The sequence below is a fragment of the Ambystoma mexicanum genome, chromosome 1p, assembly GCF_040938575.1.
Source record: "Ambystoma mexicanum isolate Mex_15411 chromosome 1p, UKY_AmexF1_1, whole genome shotgun sequence".
Lineage (NCBI taxonomy): Eukaryota > Metazoa > Chordata > Amphibia > Caudata > Ambystomatidae > Ambystoma > Ambystoma mexicanum.
The window spans coordinates 1,112,578,335-1,112,595,639 of record NC_090921.1 but is presented as its reverse complement, the minus strand read 5'-3'; the positions used below and the strand labels follow the sequence as shown (position 1 = coordinate 1,112,595,639).

Below are 17,305 nucleotides of genomic sequence, written 5' to 3'. Positions count from 1 at the left end.
GGCCTTTGACTCGGTCAAATGGCCATGCTTGATTTCTACCTTGACAAACTATGGAATAGGGCCGGAGTATCTAAGATGGCCCAAAATGCTATATAGCGAACCGCTGGCCAGAGTGAAGACCGGGTCAGTTATATCAGAGAGGTAGCAGCTTGGTAGAGGCGCCAGACAGGGATGCCCGTGGTCCCCCATGTTGTATATCCTGGCCTTAGAGCCCTTGGTGATATATTTGAGGCAGCAATATGACACAATAGGCATCGTCATTAAAGGGGAATCACATTTAATTTCCTTATATGCTGATGACATGTTGTTGTATCTGCGCTACCCGGAGGAAAACCTACAGTACGTCCCGGAAGTGCTGGACCGATTTGCAGGGCTCTAAGGCATACCAGTGAACCCCAAAAAGTCTTGTGTGTTTCCATTGGGGAGGTATAAAGGGATCCCACTAGAGCAATTACCGATCCTCCAGATACCATGGGAGGTCAACACGTTTCGATATCTGGGAATAGACATATACCATACAGTAGAAGCAGAGCACCAGCACAATACTGAGAAGGCCGTACGGAACATAGAAAATAGAATGAGATTTTGGGTGAAACTTCCCTTGGCGATGTTGGGCAGAGGGGCAATGCTTAAAATGGCGGTCTCGCCAAGACTGTTATATTACTTTGGGAATAGCCCATACTTGATATCCAAGCGATTCTTTGCTAAGTTGAGCAGTATATGCAGAGAATGCCTTTGGCAAGGGACAAGGAACAGGATGGCCCTTTGGAAACTGCAAAACTCACACGAGAAGGGAGGCATAAAACTACCAAATTATGAGATCTATTATATAGCAAGCCAACTCCAGTATGTAGTTAAATGGCTTTCTGAGGAGCCGACCTCGGAAACCAGGTTGTTCCAACAGGATTGTGCCCCATTCTTCCTTAAAGAGATGATGTGATTACCTAAAGCGGACATGGAGGGGCTCCCGAGAATGATGGTACTTGGGTGGGAGATATGGCGAAGAGCTTGTAAAATGATGGAGGACTCTTATCCATGCTCCCTGCAGGTGCCATTGGTAGCTCTGGCGGGAAAAGAAAAACAACTAAGATTAATGATTAGGAGGCATTGGGAGCATGTGGGGACAGCGACTTTGGGAGATATATGGCAAGAAGGGAATATAAGGGATTTCGAGGGGCTGGTAGAAGAAACAGGGGTACATGCAGGACAGTATATTACATATCATAGGGTGGTGCAGCGGATCAAAGAGACGTGGTCTGAAGAAAAACTATCGAGTGAACCTGATACCGCCATAAACACAATATACAACATAGCAGAGGGGGGCCACGAAATATCAAGACTATATGAGCTGGTGATGACCAAGGTGGGAAGGGAAGTGGTACAACTTAGACAAGATTGGGAAGAAGAAGCGGGGACCCCAATAAGTGATGAGATGTGGGAGCGCGCTCAACTGTATCACAAAAAAGTGTCGAGGAATGCCAGGCTACAGCAGATACAGTTATATATCGCCCATAGGGCATATATGACGCCACAAAGGATAGCTAAATTTAAAAATGCAGGGCAACAAGCATGCCCCAAATGTAATGAAGAAAATGCTGGAATGGTACACATGTTTTGGTCATGCCCAGAAATAGAATGCTTTTGAGGTGAAGTAGCACACAGGATAGAAGATAAAGGGATCAAAGTAGAGATAGATACAGCATGGGCTTGCCTACTGGTAGGGTTCCCTAGACCACACAAGCTAAAGCATGTGAGCAAATTGAAAGACCTGGTGTATGTACTAGCAAAGAGGAAAATTGCGATGAGATGGAAAGTATGTCACAGAACAAGAATAGAAACGTGGTGGAAGGATCTACAAAAATGGACAGAGGCGGAAACAGCAGTATGGCAAGAGGCGAGTAATGTTGGGGGGGAGGAGGAAGCAGGAACCTTTATGGCCTGGACACAACTAATTGCAGAATTATTTGGGCCCACAAGTGACTGGGCTAGTGACCGGGAGTAATCGATACAGAAACCCTACCACATGATGAAGAAACGGAACAGGAAGGAAAGTAGGTTTGTGGGGAAGGTAGGAAGGGGTGGAACACAGTGGACAAGATAAAATGATGTGTATTAATATTGTCCTGAACACTGTAAGTTTGGTTTGTGTTGGTTGTTGAAATAAAATCAATAAAAATTGTTTGAAAAAACAAACACATTTTTTTTATTTGTGTACCAACAACTACCTTACTAACTCACTGAACACGCCCCAAAGTGCATTCAACTACAATTTGTGTTTTTGTTGACATACATATAAAAAATGTGTCCAATTCAGAGAAAAAAAATATATATATAAAATAGCTCACAAACTAGGCATGCTTGCAAAGAGGCTCATTTTGTTATTCAGATGGACATGGAAAATAATGTGCGCATGAAAGCAAACAATTTCCACACTTGTAGAAAAATAATTAGGAGGAACATTTCTCACAGCACCATGTTCTCAGAACGCTCGCGACCAACCGATCCGTTCTGTGCTCCTCTGCAATAAGTATTGCTGAGAGTCAAATACATAATGCATACCTCTTTTTCTAGAAACCTCAAAACAATCCCCAATTCAATTGAACCCCTAAACCATGCCGAAAACTTTGCTCTTCATTGGGTGAACTTCAGTGAACTACAGCCCTAAAACTAACAACACACAAAGGCTCACAGAGCGTTTTCCAAACAGGTTTTGCTTCTGTGAAATAGGCGCAGAGCGTTACCCAACTTTCTTTCAAAGGCAATGGTAGGGCATATATTGTGCAAAATATCCCAAATCCTGATATCATTAAATTAAATATAGATCAACATGTGTTTCAGCATCTTTAGTCTGTGCTTTCCTGCTTGAAATACTTGTAGAGGTTTGGAGATTTTGTTCAATAGATGGGAATGATCTATATTGTATTCTGTTCTTGTGTTTGTGTACTTTGAAAGGTACTTACTCCGACAGATGGAAGCATTCATTCTGAGGCCATGTTTTTACCTTTTATTGGAAGACCATTTAGGCCTAACAAGTGTTGCCATAACTTATGTTAACATCGTCCCTGTTAATAACCTACTAAATTTCATCCATTTTAAGTCTCATTAATTATGACCAAATTAAATATGGGAAGGCACCAGTACACCCTTGAAAATCACCAACAAAATGAGTCAGCAATGTTATATATCCAGTCCTTTGGAAATAAACCTTTGTACTTTCCAATTTTTCATGATAGGACCCGCAATAATTACACCGGCTGCATCATTCAGTTTTGTTGATGATGGTAATACCTATTCCACAGACCCCCAGCACTCAGAGACATGTGGCAGCATCAGCGATCCCACAGGTAAGCCCATAGTAATTATCATCTTCCATCTTGAGAAAATTATCATCATTGCAACATTTGTCAAATTTAATAATGTTAACAAACCACATTTCTCATTTCCTGTCACACATTATTCGCACGGCTATTTTATACAACATTTTGTATGCGTTTTAAGTAGATGGTGGAAAAGGTAGGTGGGGTTCTTTGGTGCATATCAGACTTAAACTGACAATTATGGATTACATACAAACACGAGCATCTGTCGTTCAATCCTAATAAATAGGCTTAATGATTACCGGCCATTTCTCAGTCATAGCCTTCCAGCAGTCATAGTAGAATTATTATTATTATTATTTAAACATTTATGCAGTGCTGGCTCTACCCATGATGTCTCTTAGTGTCGTACAAAGTTCAAAAAGGAGGATGGGAATAGAAACATTTCACTGTTTTCAGAACAAGATAGGACCATTAGGCTAGACAAAGGATAGCCGGGGAGATGGCCTGGCTGGTTTCGATATAGAAAAGGAGGTATGTTTTGAGGCTTTTGCAGAAGATGATTGAAGGATTGGTATGGACGTCGAGTGGGAGGCCGGTTCATGCTCTGGGCGCCCATAGTATGAAGCCTTTATTTTGTGTGCATATTAGCTTGCAGAGTGGAATGTGTGGGAGGTTTGGGGTAGCTTGTCTGGTGTTTGTGTGGGTGATGGGTTTTAGTTTGTTGCGAAGGTAGAATGTGGTCTTTTGAAAGCAACCCTTTGGGGTATTGACCAGGATCTTCTCAAATTCCGGAAGCTCCTTAAGACTTTCCTCTTTTCCTCCTCCTTCCCCCCTTCTCTTCTCTGCTAATCCCACAGTTGCTGAATCTGTGTCCTTGACCCTTATGCATCTTCGGGGCATTGAACTCCCACACCAATTCTTCCCAACTCATTTCTTTCCACAGCACTTTGCATCTACATACCCTCCGCTCTGGAGACTCGCACTTACACCTCTTGGGGCCCAGGCCATGTAGCACTCAAAATTCTTGCACTTCATACATGGCTCACCCACGGGCTTGAACTCCCCAGCACTGACTCACTCTTCCTTTCTGCACTTGCACGTTATGAATTCTCACAAGGCATATTAGGTTTGTTCCCCTCCCTCTTCCTGCTCTGCTCTTAAATATTGTGTTGTAATGTTGTAATTGTACTTCCCACCCTCCCTCCCCACCCTGTGGGTGCTTTGAAACAGTATGTTCTTATTGTATAAGCGCCTCACAAGCAAACAATAAGTAAATAAATAAATACATTGAGGACAAGTGAAGCTGGGAGGGAGTTAGGCTGATGTGTGAGTGTTATGATTGGTGGAGAATGACTCTTACTGCTGGTTTCTATATGGATTGCAGGGGGCGTCTGAGAGTGTTGTTGGGGAGTCTAATGAGGGTAGCATTTCTGTAGTCCGGCTTGGACAGAACAAGTACCTTGACTGTGGTATGGAAGTCATCGGGGAGAAGGATGTGTTGAATTCTTCCATAGGAGGTGTAGTTGTAGATTGCATGCTTTGGTGACAGCATCTATGTGGTGTGTGAAGAATAGGTGGGGATAGATGGTGAAGCCTAGGGTCCTGACTGATGTGGACAGGGAAATGTGTGGGTTATCTATGGTGAGTTCTTTGACCAAGGGGATGAGTTTGGGTATGTGCCTGGGGTGGAAGATGAGGAGGTATTCTATTTTGAATGGATTGAAGTTTAAGAAGTGGGCGACCATTCAGCTGATGATGGTGTTAGTGCCAGTGTCTGAGGGTGTGGACTTCTGATGGGGAGTAGATTTGGATTTTTGTGTCATCTGCGTACTTGTGACGTGGATGTTGTCGTTTCTAAGAGTGTGTCTGAGGGATTCAATGTGTAGATTGAACAGGAGGTGAGATAGGGAGGATCCTCGTGGTACTCCATGTTTGACGGGGCCGGAGTTGATCAAAAAGGGAGCATGGAGAAGAAGTGTGTCCTGTCAGTGGCGAATGAGTTAAATCGGTCAAACAGTGCTTGAGAGTTTCATTCTATCTGATATTAGGTTCAGGAGGATGGTTGATTGATGGTGTTGAAACCCACATAGAGGTCGACTAGAAGCGCTGTATGCTCTTTGCCAATGATGTTGTGAAGGACATGTAGGATTTGAAGTGTTGGAGCCTATGTGATGTTGCCCAGGTGGAAACTTGATTGGAAGGGGTTGAGAAGGTTGGTTGTGGGGATGTGCTGTTGAAGTTGGCTTGTGGCAAAGTCTCATCAATCTGGGGAGTTCCAGATACTTGCCCATCTATCCACAAACTGGTCTTCATTGCCTCACAGTTTCAGGGTAACTCTTTCCATAGCAGCAAGCCTCCGTAATTATTTCATGCAATCTTCCATTAGGTTTGATTATCGCAAGTGCTAGACTTTTCTCCACTAGAAGGACTTTATTTTTGTCCGGAGCTTGTCACAATGCCCAGCTTTCCCAGGCAAAAAGGTTGTTTAATATAGTTAGCGTTCTGCTTGTGTAAGTTGGATGTGCTGTACCAAGTTGATCTCTCTCCACTGTGTCTTAATAGAACAGGGATACTTAGGGGCACATAGCATATGGGTATATCTCCCCTTGTCCCCATTGCATCTCCATCATCTGTCGGAGCCTTTCATGCCTAACCTGAACCTCTTCACTGGCTTAGAGTGCATTCTAAAGGCCACTTTGTGTCAGCATATACTGTGGTGCAAGTTAATGGGAGCTCAGAGTGCCTTCTAACCTTTTTGTCCAGGTTTCCTTCATCATATCAAAATGTAGATGCTCTTCCTAATCTAGTCCAGATTTGTTAAAGAGTTCAGGTTGTTTGTTGCCTTCAGCTTTCGACTCTTGACTTTGTACAAGATCTCACCCTACCTACAACAACATGTTTTGGGTAGGAAATCTCTCCCAGTACAGCCTCAAAATCCTCTCCACTGCTTTTCTTCACATCTCTCATGTCTTTTTTTTTATTTGTACAATTTACACAATAACAATAAGCAGTCCATAAAAGCAAATGAACAAATAACCAAAACAAAGTAACAACATGCAGAATGCAATATACATATTTACAGATAAAGAACTAGTACAAATTCAGAAAGTCATCCCAAATCTTTGCATGTAATGACAATTTCCCTCGTCTCTTATAAATCATTCTTTCCATATTTGCAAGACTAGACATCCCTTCAATCCAATCCGCAACATTAGGTGCAGTCCGCGATTTCCAGCCTCTCAATACCATCTTCTTGCCCACACCTGCAACTCTCATGTCATGAAACCAAATTCCTTTACAAAACTTTCTTTATTGTTTTACCATTAACATCTTATAGACAAAACCAAATTGACCAGCCTTAACCCTGCCCACCTTGCCCCCCCCCTCCAACTCTCACAATGTTACAGTAAGAAGTCAACAGTAATTTCATATTTCGTTTGGATTAGTAGATATCACATAGGTAGTATATCGGACTATATGCTTTGGTATCCCATGGTGGCTGACACAGCAGATTCAGGCTGCTGTGTATTAGTCAGTGACCTTGGGTGGATTTGGATTCTGGGGATCATGTCCTCTGAGCAATGTCCAGTTGGCATTGTCTGAAGGGAGGCCAATAGTCAAGAGGGTGGCTGGAGGGCGGGAGTGTTGCAGCATACCTGTTCTCCCCCTGTTCGCATAGACTCATGTTTTCTAACCACTTCAGAAATGTGGGGGGGTTAGGTCTGTCCCATGTCCTTGCCACCAGATACCTGGCCACTGCGGTGGCCATGCCCAGCAGTTTTTTCTCAGTGCGGGTTCCTCCTTTGATTAGGGCCCCTCATCAGGGGTAGCATTCCAGACATCGCCTCCTCTGTGGTGACCCAGAAAGCTCTGTTGGTGCAGCTCCACGCGACGTGATACATCAGCTGATTCTGCACTGCATCTCTTACAGCAGGGGGTTCTTTCCGGGAAGAACCTACTCAGGGTATGCAGGGAGTAATAGACCTGATGAACAAATTTGTAGTGGATCAGTCTGTATCGACTGTTCATGGATGTATACCGGATTGCCATACAGATACGTTTCGATTGGTCCTCATTCAGAGGTTTGTCCAGTGATGCCTCCCATGTGGTTCTGTAGGAGTGTTTCTTCGCTCCTTTCCCTGCCCTGACCAGCCTGTAAATGCTGGACACCAGACTCCCAGTTGAGACTGGGTTGATCACGTGGCTTTGCGCAGGCCGGGGAGTGGGGGCCAACGGGAAGTTGGGCCATTTATTCCTTATAACACCTCTTAGTCTATAGTAGTGTAGCAGTTTCACAGCATTATGCGTGCCCCTAGAGCTGAGCTCTTCCCAAAGTATGAATCACCCATCTTGTACAAGGTCCCCTAAGGTTTGCATTCCCAGTGTTTGAAATTGTTCTCTGAATGATCTTTCATGCGTAAGCGGAATACCAACTATGTTGTAATTAGGGAGGTCAGGCAAATAGAAGGGGGTAGTCTCTAACAGCTGATTTACCCGTTCTCAGGCTTTGCATGTTGCTGCTATGGGCTGTACCTACCCCCCCGGGCCTGAGTCTCTATTGCCCCAAATCATTCCCAATACTGCCTCAGGATTGGCGACCGCTCTCACTAAATGGGAATGTGGGGAGTCGGAGCTAGGGGAGCTCCAACCGGCTATATATTGCACCTGAGCAGCCAAGTAGTATGTGTACATATCCGGATATTCCAGACCGCCGAGTTCATATGGTCGGGCTAGTGTTTGGTAGGCTATCCTAGATTGTTTCCCTGCCCATACCAGTCTGGTCATCAGTCTCTGTATGCGACTCCATTAACTGAGGGGAGGCCATACTGGCACATAGTTAAAGATGTACAGGAGTTTGGGGAGCATTCCCATGTTAGCTAGGGCAATGCGAGCCGCCTGTGTGATGGGAAGCCTTATCCATGACTCAACTTTATGTTCTATTGTCTCTAAAGGGGCGATGTAGTTATCTTTATATAAGCCGTCTCGAGTGGCGGAAACTATAATGCCAATGTATCGTATCCCTTGTGGACACCACCGAAACATGTCACCCACGTCTGTCTGTTGCACTGCTGGGGTCAGGGGGAGAACTTCGGACTTGTCCCAATTGATCCTGAGCCCTGAGTATTCTCCAAATTTGACCACTTCATGTGTCATTGGGGTTAAGTTTTGCTGATGGTGCTTGATATACAGAAGAATGTCATCAGCATATAAGGATACCATGGATTGATGTGTTTGGATGCGTACTCCGCAATGTGTTTGTAGTTCTCGAATATGACAGGGCAGGCCATTACGAGAGCAAATAGAACCGGGGAGAAGGGGCAGCCCTGGTAGTTACTGCATTTGGGGTAGATTTACCACAAGATTGTGCCATTTGTGTATACTGCTGCTCGGGGGGCCGTGTATAGCAGTTTAAACCAGCTGATATAGGTGAGCCCAAACCCAGAACTGCGAAGTACCTCGAAGAGAAAAGGCCACTCAACAGAGTCAAAGGCCTTCTCGGTGTCTGGGGTGGCAATCGCTATTGGCACCTCAGGGTTTACATTGTGCATAAGGGTAAACAGGCGTCTTAGTTTATTTTGAGTGGACCTACCGGGGATGAAGCCAGCTTGGTCAGGGAATACCAGGGCTGACATATGGGGGAGTATGCGTTTTAAGAGTATCTTTGCTAGTATTTTGTTATCAGTGTTAATGAGTGATAATGGTCTGTATGATGATAATGATCTGTTTTTTTCCCAGGTTTTAGCAGGACCGTCACCAGGGCAGTTCTGGTGGATTCAGGTAGCGTGCCGTTGGACAGTGCGCTATCGAACCTACCCATCAAGTGACAAATCACCAGGTCTGCGTATGTCTTTCAAATTCTGTTGTTATGCCATCTAGCCCGGGGGCCTTCCCACTCGGTAGGGATTTTATTGCTTTGCGTACCTCTTCTTCCGTAATGGGGTTGTTGAGGGCTTTCCCTTGGTCCTAGTCTAACCAACCCAGGGCTATCTCATCCAGATACCTTTTCAATTTATCGTGTCTAGGGTTAGGGCGAGATGTATATAACTGTTCGTAGTATTCCCCTAAACTCACTATTAATCCCCTGCAGGTTTTTATAAGAACCCTGTTCTGGTCTTCAACCTCTATCATATTGGTGCTTTGAGGTTCTTTGCTAATTGCCCACGCCAGGGTTTTACTAGGTCGATCCCCCTCACTGTGCCTCGCTGAAAGTATTGGGTCCCCGATATATTTTTCTTCACTATTTGCCAGATGTAAAAGCTCCTCCCTGTGTGCCCGGAGTTCACTATGTAGCTCAGGCATGTCCAGTATGCCCTGTCTGTTCTCCTTATCGCTTATCTAGGGGATCTGCGAATAGCTTTCAGGACCCCACCCTCTTTCGAGATACAGCATCCCCTAATATAAACTTTGAAGGCTTCCCAAATTGTAACTTGATCAGGGATCAACCCTTCATTTTCTTGGAAGTAAGTTTGGATGTCCTGCTCTATTTCAGAGCAAAATGCCACATCTTCGAGAGCGGTGGTCCTGAATCGCTACCAAAGCGGACCTGGCGGACACTTGGAGGCCACAAAGCGGATCAGCACCAGTGAATGATCGGACAGAGTGCGGGGGAGGATGGCCGTCTCAGTGACCTCCCAAAGTATGGGGGTGGTGGCCATCATATAATCAATCCTGGAGGCGCTGCCGTGCACCCCAGAAAAAAATGTGTATTCCCTGACGTCTGGATGCTTGCTCCGCCAAACCATGCCTTAACCGCTTGTGGCAAGGTTACTTGTGTTGTTGCGGATCTATCTAGGTCTGGCGTTAGGGCTAGACCAAATCTCGAAATCTGGGAACTTGTGAATGTGCCTGGCACATTGGTGAACGAATTCGGGAGAGTGTGTGTTTGGCGCCTAGCCATTTATTAGGAGGAGTTTAGTGCAGTGTATCTCTCTCGCAAGTATTAAGAACCGCCCCTCTTCATCCTTGATCTGTTCATGCAATCTATATTGTGTGCTGTGTATATATATGGCTACATGTCTGGAGTGCGAGGTATAGGAAGAGTCAAACCTATGGATGCTCCACCCCGGCAGCCTGGGGAGGGGAGTGCCTCGGTTCAGGTGCGTCTCTTGGAGGCACAATACGTTTGCCCCATGATTCCTGCTATAGTTTGCGATTAATCGTGATTTCTTCTGATTGGTTAGCCCCCTTGCATCCCAGGAGAGAATTGTCAGTGTCGTTCCAGGGCTTCTGCTCATTATCGGGTTAGTCATATCCCTGGTGGCACCATGGCGACTATAGTCTTGGAATCTGCAAGGAGATCATGTGCTATGATATCTACTGCGGCTGATCGTGTTATACCGTTGTATGTTGTTTGTGCCTTCAATTGTCTTCTTGAAACCTTAATGCTCAAAACCATTAAACAAACTGACCAACACGGTGGCCCCCCACTCCCCTTTCCCTCCCACGCCAGAAACGGTAACCTACCGGCTTCCGTCCCTCCCCCCATTCCTTAACTAGTCCCATACTTCAAACAGAACAAACCGCAGTGTCTACGGACAGTGGTGCGCTAAGGGCGACCAGTGCGCTCCAGTAGGCAGTGGCCTCATTTCGTCACCGCTCAGAAGGCTCCTGAGCTTAAATTTAACCTTAGATGTAGGGGGCATATTGATGTCTTGGTTGTTCAAGGATGGTGCAGAGAGCGACTTGGAGCTCCATAGGGATCAGGTAAGTTCGATGCAAAAACGCTCTGCCACATCAGGTGAGCTAAAGAAGATTGTGGAGCCGGTGTGCTGTATCTGGAGTTTGGCGGGGAACAACGTTGTGTGTTGAACTCCTTTTTTGCGTAGGGTAGCTATAACTGATTGAAAAGTGTTTCATTGGTCCTGCACCCCTTTGCTGAAGTCGGGGAACAACCGGATTATGGAGGAGCCCCAGTGAAGTTCACCATTTTCCCTGGCGGTGCGAAGGATAATGTCTTGGTTCCTGTAGCTAAAGATTTTGGCTATTAGAGGGTGCTCCGGAGCACCCGGGGGGGCGAGTGGCTATAGACCGGTGGGCTCGCTCAGCCATGAACATCGCAGTTCCGCTATCAATGATTTCCATGCCATTAGGGTTCTCATCTCTTCTTCTCCTCCTATTTTACTTGCCTCCTGCCATACCATAGTCTCTGCCTCCGCCCACCTCTGCAACTCCTTCCACCACATCTCTACCCGTGGTCTATGACAAGCCTTCCAACCCATGGCGATCCTCCTTTTTGCGAGCACATATGCCAAGCCGATCGCAGGATGATTCACTGCGGTGGTATAGCCACTCGGGTCTTGAGGAGGCCTGTGGCAGTCGTAGCAGTGGGAGAGTGGGCCGTATATTTATGATGAATGCAGAGTCTTGAGAAGCCCCACGCTGATGGGTGCAGGAGGACTGATGGCCGCATGGGGCTATATGGACATCCCAGATTTGCAGCACCCCACCTATGTACGAAGTGGGCGCCTGCTTCCAGCCGCAAGTTCGGTGTGTGCCGGCCAATAGCTGCCGGGAGAAATGGGGTTGTTGACTACTTCATGGAATTCGGAAGGGACTGAGGCTGTTTGTATTGAGCTATGTATCAGCCTCTCTCCAGTCCCCCCCACCCCCCACTGCTGTCACCCGTAGTTGCTCATTATTGTGCTCTTGGCTGGCAGCGCACAACGGCCAAACTTTCCGCTGATGCTGGTTAGCCGGGTTGTTGCAGCTTAGTCTTGTTGCTGCTGGGGCATTCACCCCCCCCCCCCAACGGCTCGCGGCACCTAAGCAGCGCAGCGGGGCTCGCAGGGTGACCCAAATAGGACCGAACCTCTCAGCAGGTGGTCGAGGTGGAGTTGGGGTGCTTCGCTTCCCCTTAGAAGTGTCCTAAGTGCTAAGTGTTTTTTTCCAGACCCCAGATGGAGGTTGGGAGGGGGTCGTTATCGGGGGTCATTATCAGGGGTCGTTATCGGGGGTCCGGGAGTCAGTGCCTGCTCAAAAACGGGGGAGGATGAGGCATCTGCCAGTGTCTTCTGATAGAATCTGTCCCCCTAGGTACCTTCCAGCTACCTGGAATGATTGGTGCTGGATAGTGTGGGACTCGGCCCCATGCAATCACCCCACCGCGTGGCGTTTATTAGACTCCCAGCTTGTGCTGTGGGGGAATTGAGGACCGGGGAGAGAGCTGCTTGATGTGTTCAGAAGGGTCTCCCGACTGCAGTGAGTGACTTTGTAGGGATCAGGGCCAATATTCCTGTTGCTGCCACTGCCGCAGGGAGCCCAGCAGCCTCCCTCGGCTCTCACAGCAGAGCCTATGTCTCCATGCAATCAGGTAGATTAAACTGCTTTAAGTGTTGGGATGCTGGTTTGGCACTGCGATGCAAGTGGGAAGGTCTATCCATAACTGGACCTCGAGCACGGTGCCCGGGCCCCAAAGTCTGTGTTTAGGATGCAGGGAGAGTCTCGCAGCAGCATGCTTTCTGGGCCTGCTGCTCACCGTTCACTCTTCTGCTATCCGCAGATGTAGTGGGTCCCTCGAGGGTGGTGGTCGGTTGTCTGTTGGGTACAAGGCTTGTATTATGCATCTGAGTTGTAGCGGCTGCTGTGAGTGGTATCTCCTCCCGGACGGATGCTGAGGAAGGGAAGGGGAAGAGAGCAGGCAGTGGGAGAGACAGCTGCAAGCCTCCCCTGGCTCCTGGAGCTCCCGTCTCCCCTATGTTGGCAGACATCCCCCTTTTCTGCTGCCGATCAGACTGTCCAGAAACTTCACCCAAACCCCACCTTCCACCCGGTGAACACTACCTAGCAAAACCCAACAGCAGAGTCCATGTATGTACCAACAAACCCCATTTTTTCGATTTAATTTCCCATTTACGCCCTCCTCTTCATTTCTTGATTACTGCGATTTCACTTAATTTGTAACCAAAACCGGTTCTGGGTCTGCTGGGTAAATACCCAGCTCTGATCTAAACACCGGTGACGGCATCATTTCTTTTCATCAGGGACGCTTCGGCATATCAGATGGGGGAATAAGTGGTCGTCTTCACATCATACATTTTTGCTTTACGAGGTGGCAAACAGCGGGGTGAAAATTCACACGCATTCCCCCAGCAGTCTGTTGTTTGTTGTTTCTCTGCGCAACTGATTGGCCAAGGGTAGGAGGCCAGTGAAAATGTGCACATGCTTCTCTGAACCTGTATTGCATCTCAAGAGAGCAGTTTGAGTTAGAAACTCACAGGTACACCTCCCAATGCGAGCACAGGATCGATCTATCCCTCTTATGTTTCTTTTTCTTTTTTGTGTATGCCACCATCTTTGCTGACGGGTAACCTTCCTCACCTGAGCCTTTGTGTCTTAGCATGGGCATGTGGTATAGGAGAGGCACGTGTGCAGTGAGGAGCAGCCTCCCTCCCTCCCTGTCTGGTGTTCTGGGGAACAGGCAGTCCCGGCCTTGGGGGGGGGGGCCAACCGGGGAACACCCGGGGCGCCACGCCCTGCATGGCGCCATTAGCCTCCGCCACGCCAGCTCAGGGGAGTCTTTCAAGGGCTCCCCCAAGCTGGCGTAGCGGGAGAAGGCACAGCAGGCGGGCGCATTCAATGTCAATCGGGTGCTCAGCACCCCATTGTCACCAAATGCGCCCCTCCGCCGCGGGTTCCTTCACCAACAAAAGGCACCGTTAGCCCCCCACCACGCCAGCTGGAGGGAGTCTTTCAAGGGCTCCGCCGAGCTGGCATAGTGGCAGAAGGCGTGGCAGGCGCCTCATTGTTAGTCAATGCGACCGCGGCAGCAGACCGCATTTAGGAAAAATAGGGTGCTAATGCACCCTATTCATAGAATTACCTCCCCGCCCGAGCAAGGTTTAAAAAAAATATATTACACTTTGTGGCCACGCCCCCTGTTGACCAGGGGCATGCGGGGAAGGAGGTGGGCACCAATTCGCTCAGGGTGCTGCTGCCCCTAAGGCCGGCCCTGGGAACAGACCTAGGATACCTGCGGGGAACTTGTGTTGGAAGGGGAGGACTCCATCCCATGCCTGTGTTCCTTGGAACGGGCAGAAGGTGTTAGAAAGGAAGCGATTGCGTGATGAGGTGCTAACTCCATAATGGGCCAGTGACCCGTCTGTGCACTGTTACAGGGTGCAGTGCCCGTCCACTGTGGGACTTCAGTCTCAAGTCTTGTGAGCCTCACCTGTGCAGTTGGGAGTGGGTCTGTATGACCCCTTTTGTGTAGGTGTAAACCGAAGAAGGATGCCAGGGTGAACACAATGGTTGACTTAAATTTAGCTTGACTCCTGATGAGACAAAAGACATGATCACAAGGATGGTGGCAATCCACTGGTGCTACCAGAGGGTTGCCGCCGTCCTCGTAACACTGAATCTGCCACTTGATATCCCAGTTAAAAGTCCCAGCGGCGCGGGATATCAGGTGTTGGATTTGGGAAGTCACCATTCCCACAGTGCCGGTACTTCCGTGAAGACTCTGCAGGCGGGGTGTGGTGGTCCGGAAAGGGTGCTGGTACGTTGCTACCGGCACCCTTATTCTGGACCGCCACACTCCTAATGAGGCCCAATGATAACTGTTTGATAAAGTTAGCAGGGGAAGAGAGAAGGATCACCTGTGATAGAAGGAAACAAAAAAAGAAACAAAAGTCCAAAAGAGTAACAAATGACCTGTATTGGCTGATAAAGTGATCACTAGAAATTACTTGAAGATCTATTGAAAAGTGGCTGAACCATAAGCCAACAAACCTCAGGAGAAGGTAGACATTCCCATGACTTTGGCCCTCATACGACCCAGGCGTTGGACCATGGTGCTAATAGCACCATGGTGCATGCCGGTAACTTACCGACTCCGCTATGGCGGAATGGGGAATTGGCGGGGCGGTAATTCCCCATGCCGCCATGGCCCTTCCCCATTCCCATTTTTGCCCCATAGGGCTCAATGGGAATGGGGAAGGCGCTAAGTACGGTGCCGCAAATTGCGGCACCGTACTTAGCACCAAGGTCCCTTTGCGGGTTGGTTTTTTAACGCCTGCTAAAAGCAGGCGTTAAAGTGGCACCCGCAAAGGGACCTCGTAATCAGGCGTTAAGGGTTTAACGGCGCCGTTAACCCCTTAACGCCTGGGTTGTAATGAGGGCCTTTGAGTTGTTAAAAAATATTGGTAGGCTCAGATAGGTTAGAGTATAGACATTCACTGACAACTGACAAGCCCCTTAGCTAGTTTCATTAGGTGGGGACGCCTTATAAAACAGGGAAAGGTAGGGGTTATTCCTATTCTTTGATAAATACCCAGGTGAAATGTCTAGCCAGAGTATGTGTCCCTCTTCTGAGCTAACATAAATGGTGTCAAGGGTGGAATCAGGACCAACTGATAAAAGTTTGGGACCCATGAATTTTATTAGGTTAAGTCCCAAGGCCAAAGCCCCAACTGTGGCAACTGCAGAATCCATCCATTGGCTTTGACTGACAGAGTACTACGGAAATAGTTATACCTCCGTGTGTAAGATGTTTAATTGCCACTGGACTAGTGCTAACCCCTCCCAGGGGCACCTACATATGATTAGCTTCCAAATCTGGATTAGCCTGGAGATATGTGCTAGATGTCCTGGCAGAAATTATCGATCCTGATTATAGTGGTGATGTTAAAGTCCTCCTGCACAATCACAGCAATAACCCTTATATACAGTTAAGGAGGGAGAAAGGATAGCCCAGGGTATATTAGAAAAAGCATTGTTCCCCATGCCTAAAGAGACTAAAGACCAAAATGAAACTGAGAAAGGCTCTCAGGGGTTTTGAGGTGCAGATCTCCCCAAAAAGAAGAAATCCTCCCAAGACACTGAAGAGGTCGACCTTCCTTATTCAGTGTTTGCTCAATGGAACAACCCAAATCCTAACTTGGGCCTTTTCCAAGGTTATCACAGAGGAAGAGGGAAGAAATCAGGCCTGTGTAAGGAAGGCATGGTATTGAAGTAAGGCAGACACAAGTGGCCACAGTTGAACAGTGTTTATTGTACTTTCAAAGGAGTGTGATAAACGCCTATCTAAACCTAAATCTAAAAGGGGAGGAAGCTACGGCCATCAACTAATAAAGAAAGCAGTCCTAGTATAGTCTTGTCAAAATAAAAGGCCCGATAATAAAAAACCTATCTCTTGAAAATGTGCTATCTAGCCTTTTGGCTAAATGCACCCTCCTAGAAACTAAAATTGACATCCAATCACTTTTGATCCACAATAGTTTAACCCTTTAAGTGCCATGGGTATTTCCCCCGAGTGCCAGGGCCTTTTTTGGGGATTTCGGAATGTGGCCATTCAATGCCTTGTAACTTTTTTGTTACATGAGATATCTCGGCCAAATTTTGCTCCTTTTATTCCCACATGTAGGCGGTCGTAACGCCACCCAGGAGTCCTAGGTTGCTGTAGTGGGGTGAGATAAAATAAGCAAAAAGAGCGAACATTTTGTTTTTTTTTCAAAAAATGCAAATAAAATGATGTACAAAGAAGCCTGTGTTTTTTTCCATGTAAGAGCTAGGAACAAATGGTTTGCTGTGCTGAGGTCCCCAATTTCCTGGCTTTCAGGAACAGGTTGAGTGGAAACGAGAAAAAAATATTTTGATGTGGTTATCAACTGTTTTGTGGGAGGTAGGCAATTTTGGCCATTTTTGCCAATTGGACATGCCTGGACGGAATGGAAGAAAAGAGTAGAAAAGCCGAATTGGAGGACAGAAAAGCATATATTTCTGAAAAGTAGACAAAATTCCAAGTTTAGGAAGGGGTGATTTGCGTAGGTCAGGCAACAATTAGGTAGGGGAAAATGCCATAGATTGGGGGAAAAGCGGGAAAATGACCGAAAAAAAGGTATGTGTTGGACATGGTTGGCTTGGTACGGCAATGGCTTCTATGAATTTTGAGAAAAGCAATGCTCCGCTACATTCCCCCGACTCTTGCAGTTAGGAAAGCACACATTTATTGTAGTGTTTTACAAAACAAGCAATACCACAAGCCAAAG

The 17,305-nt window shown here is 47.1% G+C and overlaps 1 protein-coding gene across 2 annotated transcripts in view; it reads left to right on the top strand.

Moving 5' to 3' along the window:
* LOC138448990 (zinc finger protein 436-like) overlaps window positions 1–17,305 on the top strand; it is a 555,369-nt gene that overhangs the window by 280,387 nt on the left and 257,677 nt on the right. For both annotated transcript variants that reach the window (XM_069604735.1, XM_069604736.1), the window contains exon 6: window positions 3,234–3,344. In XM_069604735.1, the coding sequence (XP_069460836.1) occupies window positions 3,234–3,344 (111 nt within the window). The remainder of the gene's footprint in view (window positions 1–3,233; window positions 3,345–17,305) is intronic.